Here is a 17,541-nt window from a genome sequence, read left to right on the forward strand (position 1 = left end):
ATCCTGATCAGTTTTTTTCAGAAAAATAAATTTTTGTGAAAAAAAACTTTTACGAAAACAATATGATAATTTCTTTTTGTATCGTTAGTTGTGGATTATCAATTATTTATAAAATATATACTAGTTTGTCTTCTACCTTTTATAGTACCTTCCAAGAAGAGTTAATTTTCCCAAAATAGCCCGTTCTTCCGTTTTAATTAAATCAAAGACAACATTTTATCATTTCATGCAAACAGTGTTTTTTATTTGCAACTAAAATATTTTAAACAAACACTTTAAATATTAAATTTATTAAAAACTTTTAATTACCACAGCCACGTTGAACGTTATGAGCAAAATATAACAAGACTTGTCAAAGTAATAAGAGGTTATTCGAAAGTTTTGGTTAAAATAAAATGTTGTCATGTACGAAGGAAAATGTACGATGTACTTCATGTTTCATTGTTATTGGCGAATCTAGTTTTTAACAAAGAATACTAAAAAGGAGTAAGTCCAATAAGGATCGATTTTGGCATGAAACTTTAGGTTAATCTGATAAAATAGTTCGGACACTTTTTAAAACACTGTGTAAACTTAAGTAGATTCAATTAGTTTAGGTGAAAGATTTGAACTGATTAGGTCATTAAAGACGCTGAAACGCAAGCTTAAATTTCAAATTAAATATATCATAATATGTCACTTTTCAGATGTTTTTTTTTGTGTCAACTTGCATTTAAATAATAAGAGTGAACACAAATGTTGCCGCTTCCATTTTAGACGAAATCCATCTACAAATTAACTTAAATACTAAAATTGTGAAGATTTTAGTAATTAATCATGACTTGACGATGATAGTACCCGATACATGTGAATTGTATTGTCAAAAACAACCAAATTTATGAAACAGAAGTATTTACATTCCATAAAAAAAACAAAAGTTTACATTTTAACAATTTATAAAACTGCTAAATTTTGATGCCGAAAAGGGATATTACTGAACCTACTCCTCTACAATTGAACGGGCTTCCGTAATAGTAAATTTTACGTAGGATCTTACAATAAAAGGTGTTATGCTTTAACATGGAGAAATATTATTAGTTGGTTGTTAGTTGAGTTTATGTTAGTGACTTGAATAGTCTATTAGATATAAATCATAACTAATGCTTTCAACAAGCTAGTCAGGTTTTATTGTGTATGTTTATTTGTATATATCTTAGTAATAGTAGAAATGTTTTATGTGTTTAAGTTTGCTATATACTGTTCTATTCGAGACTTACTAGTTATTAAGTATAGACCAAACTTGTAACAAGTCATTTGTTTGTCTTTACTGAAGGTTAAAGAAATCCAAAACTATATTTGTGCAATTAATGTATAAAGTTGTCATGGCATCATCATAATAAATGAAAGGAATATAATCAGGTTGTGTGTCTTCATGCACCACGGTTATGTTTTTACATAGATTATTATTTAATCATCAGCCGTTTAAAACTATAATTTAAAAAAAATACAAAAGAGCTCACAGTGACAAAACGTTAAATAATTCAAAAGCTAATAAACACAAACAGCATGTTATACTAGAAACAATGGACAAAAAATAACACTACCACTAGGTCATGCTTATGAACATCATTAATAATTTTACAGAAATGTGAACTTGTTCAATGCACACAACATAAATATCGACAGAATGCATGCCCTTAAGTGTCATGACAGTATAGACCTGTATAAGGATAAATATTACGGCTGTCATATCGTACAGTAGGATCGGCATACCATCCAAAAGCACCTGATATCACCACCACTTTTAAGTAGAGTTCAAGTTGCTCAGTCTTTAGTTTTCTTTAGTATGTTTTATTTACTATTGATTATATGTTTGTCTTTTATTCCTTTTTTACTGAAAATAAAATCAATGTTTGTCTCATGAAGACAATATTACCAGATATTCTTAGAGCTTTTAAAATTGATAACCATTTGAAATTGTTATTTTTTTCAAGGGTTTTTTGAGTTTTTTATGGACAATATCTTAGTACCTGTGAAATCATACGTTTGTGGATATTCCGTTTTGGTTTATTAGGAATATTTGGTAACTTTGTTGATATTTGATTTCGAAAATCTGTGAAAGTTTTGATACGAGTCTGTAGAACATTTGTATTTCGTTGAATATTTTTAATCGTGGTTTACCTATACTAACGAAATCCGCGAAAATAGAAACCTGTTGTTCAGTGGTTTTCGTTTGTTGTTGTGGTTTATAAGCGTTTCTCGCTTGTTTAACAAAACAAGTTTTGTAGCAATTTACAGTTCAAAAATAGTAAAAATACCGAACTCCAAGAAAAGTTCAAAATGGAAAGTAACACATCAACCGAATGGAAAACAGCTGTCATATTCTGACTTGATGAGACATTTCCTTTTGCATGTAGAAATTGGCGGATCAAACATAGTTATATAACCTTTCACCTGTATAAGAGTCGCATGGACTCCAATTATAGTTACAAGAATGTGTCAGCAAAACAAAAGTGAGTAGTGTTTTGTCAAAAATGTCTCGTGTTTAACTGTAACATCCATATTTCTAGGAATATTTTTTTTCTTATGAAAATTCTTACTTTGTGAAGAACACAAACTTTTTCAAATTTCAAGTTCACTGATGAGATATATCATAACATGCTGTATTGTTTATATCGAAATACATTTGTTGAGGTCGGAAATAAAGTGACCACAATTTCCTGGATTTAAAATTTATATTTAAGTTTAATTTAAATTAAGTTCGAAGTTGAAGAGCATTGATAACCAAAAATTCGTAAAAGTTTTACCAAATATATTTAAGGTAATATACTCCTGAAGTAGAAATAGAACAGACTTGTAAACCTTACTCGCCGACTTGTTTTTGTAGTTATATGAAGAAATATTCATACAGAAGATAAAAAAAAACCTGAAAAGTTCATTAATATTACTTACGGGTGTATTGATAAGATCTTGTCCATCAACAGGTGAGTGTTTGCATGTCATAAACCCAAGTGAACTTGAGATAATGGATTCTGCTTCATCTCTTGATCTATTTCTTCACAACTGTAAACAAGAACCTATGACAAATGTGATTTTCCTGTCACAAACATTCTTCAACCTTAGCTATGAGGAAAAATAAATGAAATTAATATCGTATAAGTAGTTGTGCAGTCAACATCATGTTTGTTCTTTGGTCATGTTGTTGTCTCTTTGACATATTCCGCATTTCCAGTTTGAGTTTTATCATAATATATGCCGGAGAAATGTGTCAGTGAATTAACCAACGTGCTACATGTGACGCAGTTGTAGGTCATTAGATACACGAATAGTTGTATAATCTGTAAATTTACCGAATATGACATTTTTACTTAACTGTTGGTGCGCAAAGTTTTGTCCTTTTGCAATTTTTGCGATTCTCCCAGTTCTGATTTTTCTGATTAATGTGTAATGAATTTAGATTTGAACATCAAAATTTATCGTTACCTCTAATTCATTCCCCTGGAATAGATAACCTTAGTTTTATTTGTCAAAAACATTTGGAATGTTCGGTCTTAAATGCCCTTCAACTTCATACCTAATTTGATAATAATTCATAACCATACAGGAACAAATTTTATACTTAAGGAACAAATTTTATACTAAAGGCGCAAATAATGTCCATTAGAATACCTACAACCTGTCGACAAAAAGATATTTTCGAAACATACATAAATGTATGGTGTCGAGGAGGAATAAATTGCCTAATTCATTCCATTGCATAATTAAGTAAATGTGCCTAGCATATTCATATTTTTTTTCATTTCCGAAGAAAGCGTCATTTGAATTGTTTCAAATAAATTTGCATTCAGTGTTTTAAATTTGATCAAATAAGAAAACTTTATTGATAAGATCAAAAAGTTATAATTGTCAACCGAATAAAGAAAACAATGAAAATGATGTAATTTATCCATGACATGCATTGTTTATATAAGGTCTTATCTAATTTTTGTGTATTTTGTATTTTCTCTAAATTTGTGATCTTTTTCTTTTTTGCAAATATGTAACCAGTGCATGTTACCCAGTTTCAAGTATTGAAATGTGGGCGGAAAATTTTTGCACAGTCATACATATGCTTTAAATTTACTACAATTTCTAGTTCGTAGTAATGTAGACCACTTTTTAACATATCACTTTACATTGTATATCAAGTATATATTGTAATTCACACGAAGGCGTTATTCATCTTACAAAATATTTTCATTATAAATGAGAAAGTTAACACAGTTGATATTCATCTTAAATTTCAAAAATAATTTTCATTGACCTTGTTTTATTGAAATAGCTATGGGCGTGTCTAATCTTTTAAGATTTGAATGAAAAAATATTGAAACAGATTCCTATAGCTACTGCCAATGTACACATAATTTTAAAAAAATCGTTGTTATCGGAATCTTAAACCATCAAGAAGTAGATAATTTAGTACAGCAATTAGGTTTTATCTATAATGAATGTATACTATAAAGTCACGTATTGTCGTTCTTCAAGTTCAATTTATCTAACTAAACGAGGAGCAAAAGATACCAGAGGAACAGTCAAACTCAAAAATCGAAAAAAAACTGTGTCATTTGGTCACTTGTGAAGGGATGTCGGATTGGCAATCATACCACATCTTCTATTTTTATATTGACAACCCGTAGTTTGAAATGAAAAAGACAAACAGAAAAAAGTACATAAGAAACAACATAGAAAACTAAAGACTAAAGACATAAGATCTTTATGTTCATTTTTATCAATACCCGACAAACACGGTGTAATTTTCTTTCTTTAATATAGATTGATATACTGTTTATTTCGGTTTTTGGACAGAAAATCGTAACTGCATCTTTTTCCGAATAAGCCTGTTAAAAGATTTGGTTAACTTTTGAGGTGAATGCAGACATGTGTGTGCTTTGTAAAGAATATTACCATAACATGTTGAATGTTAAATACCTTAACGTATAAGATGTCTGCAGTTTGATTTAAATTTACGAATGATGTTATTGTATCGATGATAAAATTTAGTAAATGTTTTGACTAGTTCATGATATCGAATACCTTCTAGTAATATTTTTTCAGTAATACAGAGATATCTTTCTTAGAAATCAAATTCGATGTTACAAACAATAACGAATCGAACAAGTTTAGTTTTGATTTTATTAAAACAAAATCGTGCAACTGTATAAAAATGTTCAGCTACAAGTTTTACCAACTTATGGTGTTTTCTATATATAAAATCATTGGTATAGTAATACATTTATTGAGATTTTTTAAGCATTAGTGAACACTAATTTTATCTTGTGAAATTACTTTGAATAGTGCAGGATATTGAGAAGTGGAGGCAGATGCAATATAATATTTAGGATATCGGATGCGGAAGTATTTAGCTACAAGAAGTCATGAAATTCACTTTGACCTTTTTGTATACAATCCGTTTGAATGCAGCTTAAAAAATCCGCTGGCCTTACTGAAGTAGCAGATAAAATTTGTTTGAGAAGTACTCTACTTTTTGAAAAATAACTGATTTGTGCCATTCGAGCCTGTACGAAACATTAGATATTTTTGATGGTTTAAAGTAACTGGTCTTCAGTTAAACACAAAATTTATTTATAGTTAAATAAATAATAAGAAATAGTAAGAAATTCATTTTAAACGTATATGCATAGCGGAAGTCTTCCTTTTTCATTTACAATATATATATATATATATATGTATGACTAAATGTATGAACTAGTATAAAGACAAGAACACACAGCTAAAATTACAACATTAAATGCCTTTCATTTATTCAAAGGATTTTTTTATTGAAAGAAGGGCGTTTTAAATTTAGTTTTTAAATTTCAGTCTCAAACATACAAAACATTAAACATTTTCTATACTTTTCAAATTTTTTTTTTACTGACGTCTCAATTCACTAGCATCATGTTTTTTAGCAGTGTGGATATTTCTATATATTCTAGTTATTTGTAATACGACTATTTGGTTTTCATTTCTGATTGTGGCTCGTTCGGAATGGCAGGTGATACATACCTGACAGTCGACGCACCCGGTTTTGCACCTTTCGGGGTTCATTCGATTCCCTTAGTTTTTGTTAGTTACATTTATTGGCCTCATTTTACACTCCTTTTACTGTAATTTCTCAAATCGGTACTGTTTGTCTTTTGTCATAATCTTTTACAGTTTTTTCTAGTAGTTCTGTTATATGAAAATTAGAAGATTTGAAGAAATTGCCAAAAAGACAACTCTCCACCTTGCTCGACTATCAAACAAAAACGTAAAATGCTATGATTAACCAGCTCAACTGCTTCCTCAAATATGAAGTTGGATACGATACATGCAGATAGTGTTTTACATGAATGATCTACCTTATCATGTCTTAAGATAGATAACTCTTTTTAATTTAATTTTGAAGACCGAATTAGTATACAATTTATAAATACGTCGTTAAGCGAGAGTTTGGCATTGAATTACTAAAACAATACATTTTCAGATCAGTGATACATATAAGTGAATCTTTTTAAATTTAAATCAACAACATGAAAACTGATATGTTCAATGGCTGTCCGAAACTAATGTTTTATATTTTAATATTTGAAAATAATAATTTAATTATATTTAATTAAAACAAGAGTCTTAATTCTTCAAATTCCTTGTTTTAGTTTATAAACATTTCTCAAAACAGTTCTGTGCTATCTTGTCATTGTTCCATATGAATGGTTCATTCAGATAAAATATTAAAAACAACCATGGCAGATGTAAGTATATGTAGAACATATAATAATCAGAAATTACAGGCATCTATAGATGTTGGTCGGACGTAACTGGTGAGTTTTACGTACGAATTCTATGTAGAACTTAAATAAAAATAAAGAAAAAGACTACTTTCATTTTAATAACATTTCTTTTTATGATATCATTATCGTACTGATATCACTTATGTCTTGTTAACCTATCTACAAGTGTCAAAATCATTCATAACTGTTTTGTAGGATTATGAATCTGACTTCGATACAGCATCCACAGCAAGGACATCGCCTACCAAATCATTAACTTTACCTTACGGAAGTTCTCATCATTGTTTTACTCGCTCATATGGATTCTACTCAGCTAGGACACCTTCTTCAGCTGCTAGTGAAAATCCTGGAAAGAAGTATCTTAAATCTTCATTTCCAGACCTAATAGACACATTAAAAAGCCACACAAGACCAAAACTGAAAAGGGTATGTAACATTTACTAAATTATACAACTGCATATCAACCGAAAAAGATGATTATTTATTATTATGATTGAAAAAACATGAAATTTACTTTTTTAAATAAAGGTTTATTCATACTTTTTAGGAAATATCCACACCTGAATCTCATGAAGAAATTAAGAATAAAAAAGATGAGAAGAGACTTACATTTGGCGAGGAAATACGTCGAAGAAACGAGGTATCTTAAGATTTTGGCTAAAAATGTTTTCTTAGAACCAAAAAAATTAAGAAGTCAAATAATAAAGTAAACTATACAAGTATCAACTGACTTCGAAAGAAGCCAAACCGTATTTTACTAATTCCTTGTTGTTTTATTCTAATAATGGTGATATTAACAAATCCTTTCTCCTTGTAAGCTTATTTTAGATTATAGCTACTTACAATCAAGAATCTCTCAAATTCAAATACGAAAAAAAATCCCTCAGTGATTTATTATTATGTTTATTATACTGAGTAGAACACCCGAATAGAGCTCAAATATGTATATAACTGTTATATTTAAAGGGGCACTAGCTGTTAAATTCATGTTCACCGATTTAATTCAAAATCTCATATTTTATTTATAACAATGTAAAACATTTATCCAAACTATTAAAAGTATAAAATGAATACTTTAAACCAACTTATTTTCGCGGAGACTTTTATTTCGCGTTTTATCATTTCTAGCCCACTTCGCGGCTATTTAATTTCGCGATTTTTAAATTTATATGATGTAGTTTAATAAGGAAAGATCGAAGATTTACATTTTCGCGACGATTTATATTCGCGTAATTTTTCTACTCGCGAAATTCGCGAAAATAAATCGCGAAAATAAGTTGGTTAACAGTAGTTAGCAGGACACGTGCATGAAAACACGTAGCTTCGTTTCGTTTGTATTTAAGTGTAGACGCCATCTAATTAATTATCGAGTTGACCCCTATAGTCATGCGATGTCCATATAAGAGATGTAAACATAAGTATAGATATGAATATATTAAGCAAACCCGTGCTGTTAGATTATCCTAGGATTATCTAAATTCATTTTATTGATGAAAATAAATGTTTATAATCGTTTTTACCTTCATAAGAATGAATTTGTGTTGATCGAATCAGTCAATCAAATTATTTACCTTTGTTTCACTTTCAATGTTGACATCTTTTCCTTTAAATAACTTTACAAATACAATTCACTTGTTATCCAATTCAAGCTAAGGGGTTAACTTGAAGTTCACATGAATACGGATTCAATGAGGTCGGATTATTCAATTGCAAGTGAATAATTCAAAATCAATGTTCTTTAGCTTATTTTGACAAAATTGAACCAATTAATATTAAGCTAATTATCATTTCACTATTTGCATTTCATCATTGATTGAGCAAATGAAATTAAGTGATTGCCGTATAAAAGTTAAGGTTGGATGTTCGTTAGATGAGCTTTGCATTACTTATCATTTATTGTAAATACAAAACAAGCTGATCAAATTGTTTCTTTAACAAACCTTTTGATACCTTCCATATTTTTATTGGCTATTGTAATGAGAATTGTTAATATTTTGATTCGAAACAAACGAAGTCGGTTTACGTTTAATAATCCTAACAGAAAAACAAACATAAATTTCATTGGGATTTTTTACACACTCAAGACATTGGCCATAAATGTCAATATACAACTACATTTGACCACATATGTGATGATTTTAATGTTTTCCTTTGCAAATTTTTCATATTTGTGTAGCAACATTCCAGGAGAATCTGCATATGAAGTATGTTTCTCCCAGTTTATACAATATACCAGGTTTTATGTTGGGTTTCCTAATAAAGAATTACTGCCTACAAGGGAGAAAGGACACCAAGCGTTCCATTTGGTAAAGTAAATGTCATCCGTTTAAAGTTTTTAAGAACGCCATCATGATTTGGTTGAATATTATGGAATATGAATGTTATAGATGACAACGGGTATGATCCAAATGTCGTCACCAATATCTAGTCATCTTTACCCTTTATGACATTTACCTTTCATTACTTCCGGTACAACTAGTTCGTTCATGGTTTTGGTTGTGATCGTGCTGGTTAATTATTATTTTATTTTATTTGGAAAAGTTTTGTTATTGTTATTTGTCTTTTCGATATTCGTCTTTTTGTCGTGTTGTTGTACGGTTTTATTGGTATTATGTAGTGTTGTCAACGGTTAACCGGTTAACCGGTTACCCGGTCGAACGACCGAATACCGAATACCAAAAACGCTAACCGGTTTACTTGACTTTTTTTCAATTTTGTTAGATTTGATATAAATTTGGATTGAAATCATTAAATAGTTATGATTTTTTTTTAATTGTCGTCGTGGTAATTTTTTTGACAGATCATTTTTTATGTTAGCTTTGGATATAACTCCTTTAGCAATTAAGTTATTACTCTTATAGTCATCACGTTTTCTTCAGCTTGGGTTGAAAATTAAATCACAAAAGAGCCTTGTCTTTGTTTTCTCTGAAATTTGATTAAAACGTTTAACAAAAATACCAAACTCCAATGTAAAGATCGAAAAGGTTGAGTTTTATTTGTTTTAAGCAAACTCTGAAATGTTGTAAAATTCTCTAATACCACGAAAACTCTTTCTACGTATTTTTTAAATATATCTTTTTCAATACTTGACGCGAACGGTTATATTTTGTTTCCTCATATTTAGAGTCAATGGCTGAGGATAGAAGATGTTGTCAAGGACACAATGGAAAGATACGATGATTATTGTAAAAAGCTGACCATCAAAAATGAAGTTCAACAAAAGGAAATTCAGGAAAAAAACCAAAAACAGATAAAGATACTTGAAAAAATGGAAGAAAAGGTAAAACATCTCCGTTGAAGAAATATAATATATAATGAGTGTGCACAAAAGGTAACATAAACTGCATAAAATAAGTTTATACCAAAGAACTAATGACAGCAATATTAAATTACATACAAACTTAGCAAAATGATTAGATATCATGTTACAAACACCATGACAGGCAGATTTTCTGGTAATTTCAATTCTATTTATTTGTATAAAATGTTCTCCATGATTCAGACGAAATATGCTTGAACCTCCCTCACAATTTACTTTATTATGAAATTAAAATATGAAATACAATCATAAATACGGATTGAATGCATATTTAATAATTTCAAGTAAACATTATAAAAAAATAATTAATAAACCTCGTAAAAGGGTGTTTAGGTCACTCATGTACATATGTGATTCGAGTTTGTATGTGTTTGTGTGTTATTTTATTAGTTTTATAGGTGGATATGGCAGTTATTTGTTTATCGTAGGTGTGAAGAGGAGTTGAACGCTGAGTTATTCTATCAAAAGTGCAGAAAAATACCGTCGAATAAATATTCATATATTTTGAATACGTCAATCTTGAAGCTACACCCTCAAATCAGAAACATTTTTTTTCTTTTGATCTTCATCAATGGAAAGCTGTCTAAACAATCAATAGATTCCGAAACATACAAAGATATCTCAAAGAGGGGAATATATTAACAGTTTGAAAATTTTAAACATATCAATTCTAAAACCTTTTTCTTTTATTTAATTTTTATCTTTTTCGGTGATATAACAAATGATACATAAATGAACGTATTTACAATGATTTCACCACAGTGTGATCATTATTTCTATCGCAAAGAAAAGATGTCAAGGACAGTTTGTATGCTTGTTTGCCTTGTAAATTATATTACCATAAAAATCTTGATAATCATGATAGACCACGGAACCAAAACAATAAGACCGATTGATACTTGACTCAGTGGCACTCATACCACATCTTTTCATTTCTAAATACACGTTTTACGAATCAGCTTGATAATATAAAAGGTATTAATTCTTCATTCGAACAATCGTTGAGTCATGGCATGGAATACACAGATATGTTTGTGACTGCCGTTTTTGGATACTTTTAACAAAATACAATTCAATAGCCAAATATCTTGTATATCAAACTCACTTTTTGTGTAAAAAATAAATAATCAAAGAACAATAAAAATATCAGGGAAATAAACTCATCATATATACAAGTATTAAAATGTTGTATTTTCGTTAGATGCATGTTACGTCTACAAAAATACTCAACAATGATGCTCGAATCCAAACAAATATTTAAAAGGCCAAATAAAATATATAAAGTTTTGTCAATAATCAGAATATGCAAATGATTTTCAAAAAAATGTTGTGTCAAAACATAGTACTTCTTCCTGCAGACCGATAAATTACCATCTTGGATAAATGTGCATCACATGACTTGTTCAATATCTTACATCACCCTTTCAATTATACTTTTACATTTTTTTCTATTTAATTTCATTTTTCAGAAAAAATCGGATAATATGAAACAATCATCATATGCAAGAATATGGAATCACCACGCTAAAATGAGAGAATTAGCTGAAAAGTTATACGAGGAGAAATTAGAGAGGGAGCAGATAAGGCATGCTAGATATAGGAAAAAGGCAAGTTAAAACTTCAAAGTGAACTGCATTCACATTTTACACTGACCTGTGGTCAAATTTATTCTTTTAAAGTTACGCCGACGACAAACAAGAGGCGAAAGATCCAAAAGAACATTCAAACTAAAAGAAATATACAAAAACTGACAAACAACAGTAAACAAAAAACCAACATAGAAGGCTAGGCAGCACGAACCCTGTCAAATACTGAATTTTGATGATATCAGTTGCTCTGGAAGAGTATCTTTTTACCTTCAAATTAACGCAGCATTATTGTTTGCATTGTCGCAAAACTGAAAATTACCCTTCAGCTTTCAAAATAAGAAACTATGTATCAAATAGTTGTATCATTGCCACTGACGTTTTCCCGAACGTATTATTTATATTGATATATGCTCAAAAACAATAGCGTCATATTGTAGTAACAACAACTGTTATAAATAACAACAGACTACTAGCAGTTACTGACATTCCAGCTCGAGATCTCATTAAATTGATTGAAATATTATATCTTTATCATCTGAAAATCAGGCACAATCCCTCCTGTTAGGGGTTAAGTATTATAATATCATGAAATATGCGAGAAGAAAATAAACCGTGTCATGCCAACAACTGGCCTTTTAACTATTTTGGTAAGATCGTCACTAATGAGTCTTTTCTAACGTACGACATTAGCCTTGTAATTATATCTTTGTATATTGCTTTAATGGTATTGATATTGATTTTGTAATAAATAAATCAAATCAAACTAAATAGTATTACTATATACATTTGCAAATTCATGTTTCTTCATTCTGACTATACGTGTATCTTGACAATGCACAATGTCATGTGTTTAAACATTATTAAACTAAATCCATTAATTATTGGATGTGTACTGATTGATAAGGAAGTCTTAGATGAATGATTTTGTATTAGATAAGTTGTAATTAGCTTTGAAGTATCTGTTAGTAAATAAAGTCATCATAGATAACAGAACTAAATTTAGTATATACACCAGACGCGCGTTTCGTCCACAAAAGACTCATCAGTGACGCTCGAATCCAAAAAAAGTTTAAAATGCAAAATAAGGTACGAAGCTGAAGAGCATTGAGAATCAGAATTCCTAAAAGTTTTGCCAAATACAGCTAAGGTAATCTATGCCTGAGGTAGAAAAGCCTTAGTAATTCAAAAAATTCAAAAAATTTGTAAACAGTAAATTTATAAATATAACCATATCAATGACAATTCATGTCAGCACAAAAAGTGCTGAAAACTGGGCTTGTGATACCCTCCGGGAAATAAATCTCCACCAGCAGTGACATCGACCTAGTGGTTGTAAATAAACTCATCATATATACCAGGACTAAATTTAGTATATACGCCAGACGCGCATTTCGTCCACAAAAGACTCATCAGTGACGCTCGAATCCAAAAAAGTTTAAAGTACTCTCAGATCTTTAATTTGTGTATTTTGTTGTGGGGATATATTAATTCCAATCCACGTACACTCTGTGATTTTGTTATTTATTTTTATATTTGTATCCATTTCATGAGTTAAGCCTTTTTCAAATATTTTTTATATTTTTTTCTCATATTGTATTGTTACATCACCGTCCTATGTAAAAGAGAAGTTTTGCAACTTCGAACTGCTTTGCTGTTTTACAAATTTGTTCACTATTTTGTTCATAGATACAACCGTTAGTGTTCTCGTTTAAATTGTTTTAGTGTTGTGTCGTTGTTCTCCTCTTATATTGTGTTTCCCTCAGTTTATGATTATTACCCCGATTTTGTTTTTGTCCATGGATTTATGAGTTTTGAACAGCGGTATACTACTGTTGCCTTTATTTACAATTGTCATTTCAGGACATTTTATAGCTGACTATGCGGTATTAGTTTGCTCATTGTTGAAGGATGTACAGTGATCTACAGTTGTTAATTTTTGTGTCATTTTGATCACTTATGGAGAGTTGTCTCATTTGCAATCCTACTAGATTTTCTTCCTTTTTGTATTTACCTTAGTATATTTCGGGATAAAAATGTTAAAGGGTGAATATGACATATTTATTCCGGGGTAATGTCAAATCATCAAAAGAAAAGTTTTTACCCTGTATCTATATCTGTATTTCCATATACATACTGTTATTATATTATATTTCATAGTTATTATTATCTAATTTTAGAGAGAGAATTCATGGGACCAACACTTCTAACCGATGGACTGATAGACAAAATCTTATTTAAAATATCATCAATGTCATGTTTGACTAGCATATAATATCCTATCTATCGTTTTTTCTACATTCTCTATATAAAAAAAAATGTTTTGATGACGTTACTTTGTTTTAATGGTTATTTCTATAAGTGAAACATATGATAATGTAAATAATTTCAGAGGAGAACTGCATATTCATCTATGCATTGCCTTTAACTTTTCAACACTCACATTCAATCAGTAAGGTTTTGCAAACTTGATTGACTGGGATGAAGGTTAGTAATATGTACAACCATTTGATAGGGACAGAAAGATACCCACAGACCTCTCCAAGAGAGACGTACATAGACCATTGACTTCTCCAAATAAATGGCCTCGGAATGAATAGTCCCCTTCGGACTGCAATTTGCAGCATATTTATACATTCTCTCAAGCCACACTGACGCCCAAAACCATCCCCATCAACAAATGTCTGTCAAACACGAAAATATAGCAACACGACGGGTGACATAGGTGGAGCAGAATTCGGAGCACCTGATATCATCCCCGGTTTGTGTTGGTCAGTCTTTTGTTTATCATTTGGTTCTTCCCTTTTTGACATTGCGTGGTCAGATTATTTTCGACTTATTTGAGTTTGAATGTAACTGTGGTATCTCTCGTTTCATTTTGTAGGCATATAGGCATATCAATAACACATTTCAAAAATCATAACTATTTGATGCGACTGTCATACAACTTAGAGGTTTAGCTAGCTTTAAAACCAGGTTTATTCCATTATTTTCTACATAATAAAAAGTGTCAGTATCATGTCAGTACCATGTCGGGAATATGACAGCTGTTATCCATTCGTTTGACGTAATCGAGCTTTTGATTTTCCATTTGATTAGGGACTTTTCTTTTGGATTTATTTTTCCTCGTATATACTGTGGATTCATTTATTTTCGTGGGTATCTATTTTCGGGGATAGAGAAAAAAAGACGTTACGTTGTATACGTAAATTCGTGGATCGCTGATTACAAAAAAAATCTGATACGTAATTTGTGGATTTCTTTTTGATTTAGGAGATCATATAACCTTTGGTTTGATCAATAATAAAACAAACAAAAAAGAAGGAATTCATTGAAAAAGTTTTGAATTGTCAAAGTCCTCGCTTGGTCATTTTAGGTTAAAGTGTTCATTAAAAACTTCTATTACAATAACGGACAAAGACAACTAATTATTTGTTTGTTTTACAATTTATAAATGCTTGTCGAAATTCTATAATGCAATCAAAACTTTATGATTGAAAGCTCATTTCCATTATCACGATATAATAAAAAGTCATATAAATAAAGGCAACAGCTGTTCAAAACTCATAAATCCATGGACAAAAAACAAAATCGGGGTAACAAACTAAAACCGAGGGAAACGCATTAAATATAAGAGGAGAACAACGACATAACACCGAAACGGACCAAGCAACAGACAAAACACCACGAGAATAACAAATATAACATCAAAACCAAATACATAAATTTGGGATAGACAAGTACCGTGCCACGTCTTATCTCAATATACGTAAAAAATATAAGTTAAAGGTGTGAAAATAAATGTTCCTGTCATAAACAATATTACCTTCGGGCAATATCCCCGTACTTAATCCCATTGATTTTCAATCACTAGTAAACCAAACAATGACAGGGTAATTAACGACTAGCAGTTATTTTCCATGAAGTTTGCATCAATTTTAAAAAAGTAAATTATCACTGATATTCGATATATTAATTATTGATTTAATTAAAATACGTGTATTTTCTTTTAATAAAAACACGTGTTATGTTACAATGTTTATCGCTAGTCACCACTTTACTAGAACTGCATAACATAACCGGAAATAAACATCCGACTCCATACACATTTATTGGGATAATTCTTCGTTGAATTCTTAAATTCATGGTTCGCTGTGACCTCCGAAACTCACGAAAATTGGTATTCCACGAATAAAAATGAATCCACAGTAGTCAATATAATGAAAATACCATATTAACGTACTCGAAACTGAAAATTTATTTTAGAAAAGAAATGAAAAAATATCTATGTTGCTTAACCATCAACTAGAAGTTATTTGAAGTGTGAGGATCAAGAATAATATATCTTATATTTTCCCCTGTTCTAACAATCGATTTCTGATACAAAAGTTCATTTTTACTTTCGATTTTCAAACTCAAATGAACACACAATTGTGTGAATGCTAGTATGTACCATAGTTTGGTTTATAAAGTTTTTTTGAAAACAAATTCTGACTGGTCAGTTCATCCAGCTATCTTATAGATATGTGTATAGGAGTGTGTAGGCGATAGACAAGATCAAATGAAAAACAAAAATACATCAAGACAGAAATACATGCTATAATCAAACTTACTATTAACAAGATATATTTTAGCGGATTATATCCATTCATTAATTTAAACTGAACACGAAGGATTCGTACAATGAGTATTGCTTGTATAAAAGATGATCGGAAATAATCTTAATAAGAATTCTACATTACATTAGTAAATAGGCTGAAGGACGCCTCCGGGTGCGGGAATTTCTCGCTACATTGAAGACCTGTTGGTGACCTTCTGCTGCTGTTTTTTCTTTGGTCGGGTGTTGTCTCTTTGACACATTCCCCATTTCCATTTTAATTTTATTTTTATGTTTTATTTCGAAAATAAAATAGACTACAAATGCATTCGCATCCGAAATATATCTCTCAAAGAGTTTTCAACATGTCAGTATTATCATTAAATTATCACAGATATCATTATCGTTTAAACTGAGGACAAAATCAGAACGTGAATGTTGTAACTGCTCTGGGATTGTATGCTCTTTATCTTTGTTTTTTATTAGGTCTTGCAACTGTTTTAAAGCAAGATGACGTGATGTGCCGTATAGTAAACGCGCGTCTATTGTAATAAATTGTCAAGTTTTGCTTATTTGGTTACTCACCTAATTTTGTCAATATAATGGAACTATTGACAACTGTCATACAAGTGGAAGATATAGCTGTAAACCAGTTTTACCCAATCATTTTCGCCTGAAAATGCCTGTACCAAGACAAGAATAGGTCAGTTGTTTTTCATTATTTCCGATGATCTAAGTAGTCAGATGCTTGAATTTCTCATGTGTTATGTACTTCTTCTTTTTTAATTAATCTCGGAGTTCGGTATTTTTTTTTTTATCAACCTGATATCTCCGAGTGTTTACAGTCACTGGATCGATTCCTCTGCTAGTGAACGTTTCGTACATAAGGTACAACCAAGTAGTCAGCACTTCTGTGTTATCTTTAATATTTTCCAGACGTACGTTTCGTTAGCTTATCGCTTAAAGAGGTTTAAATTATTCAAATCAGTAAAGTCTTATGCTATCCCAAAGCAATAATACTTTGAAAAGTAATTAGCACATGCTTTGAATTGTTTTGATTTTCAATGCTGTTCACTTTTGTATTAGATTTTGCATTTAAACAGTAAGTGATATTGATGAGTTTTTATCGTATGGTTAACGCGATGTCTGCCATACCAAACAAGAAACCTGGTATATCTGATGAGGTTTTTTAAATTATTCTTATATGCTGCAGAAGGGATTACTACAAAGTAGCCAGTGCTATTATGTTGA

At 30.3% G+C, this 17,541-nt stretch overlaps 1 protein-coding gene across 1 annotated transcript; it reads left to right on the forward strand.

The window, feature by feature from the left end:
* Positions 1–6,584: 6,584 nt before the first annotated feature.
* On the forward strand, positions 6,585–11,723 carry LOC134705639 (calponin homology domain-containing protein DDB_G0272472-like). The gene is made up of 5 exons (XM_063564360.1): positions 6,585–6,749; positions 6,984–7,214; positions 7,336–7,428; positions 9,913–10,068; positions 11,577–11,723. Exons 1-5 carry the CDS (start codon positions 6,708–6,710, stop codon positions 11,721–11,723), a joined length of 669 nt encoding a protein of 222 aa, XP_063420430.1. The 5' UTR covers positions 6,585–6,707.
* The last annotated feature ends 5,818 nt before the right edge of the window (positions 11,724–17,541 follow it).

The sequence above is a fragment of the Mytilus trossulus genome, chromosome 2 (assembly GCF_036588685.1).
Source record: "Mytilus trossulus isolate FHL-02 chromosome 2, PNRI_Mtr1.1.1.hap1, whole genome shotgun sequence".
In the NCBI taxonomy this organism is placed as follows: domain Eukaryota; kingdom Metazoa; phylum Mollusca; class Bivalvia; order Mytilida; family Mytilidae; genus Mytilus; species Mytilus trossulus.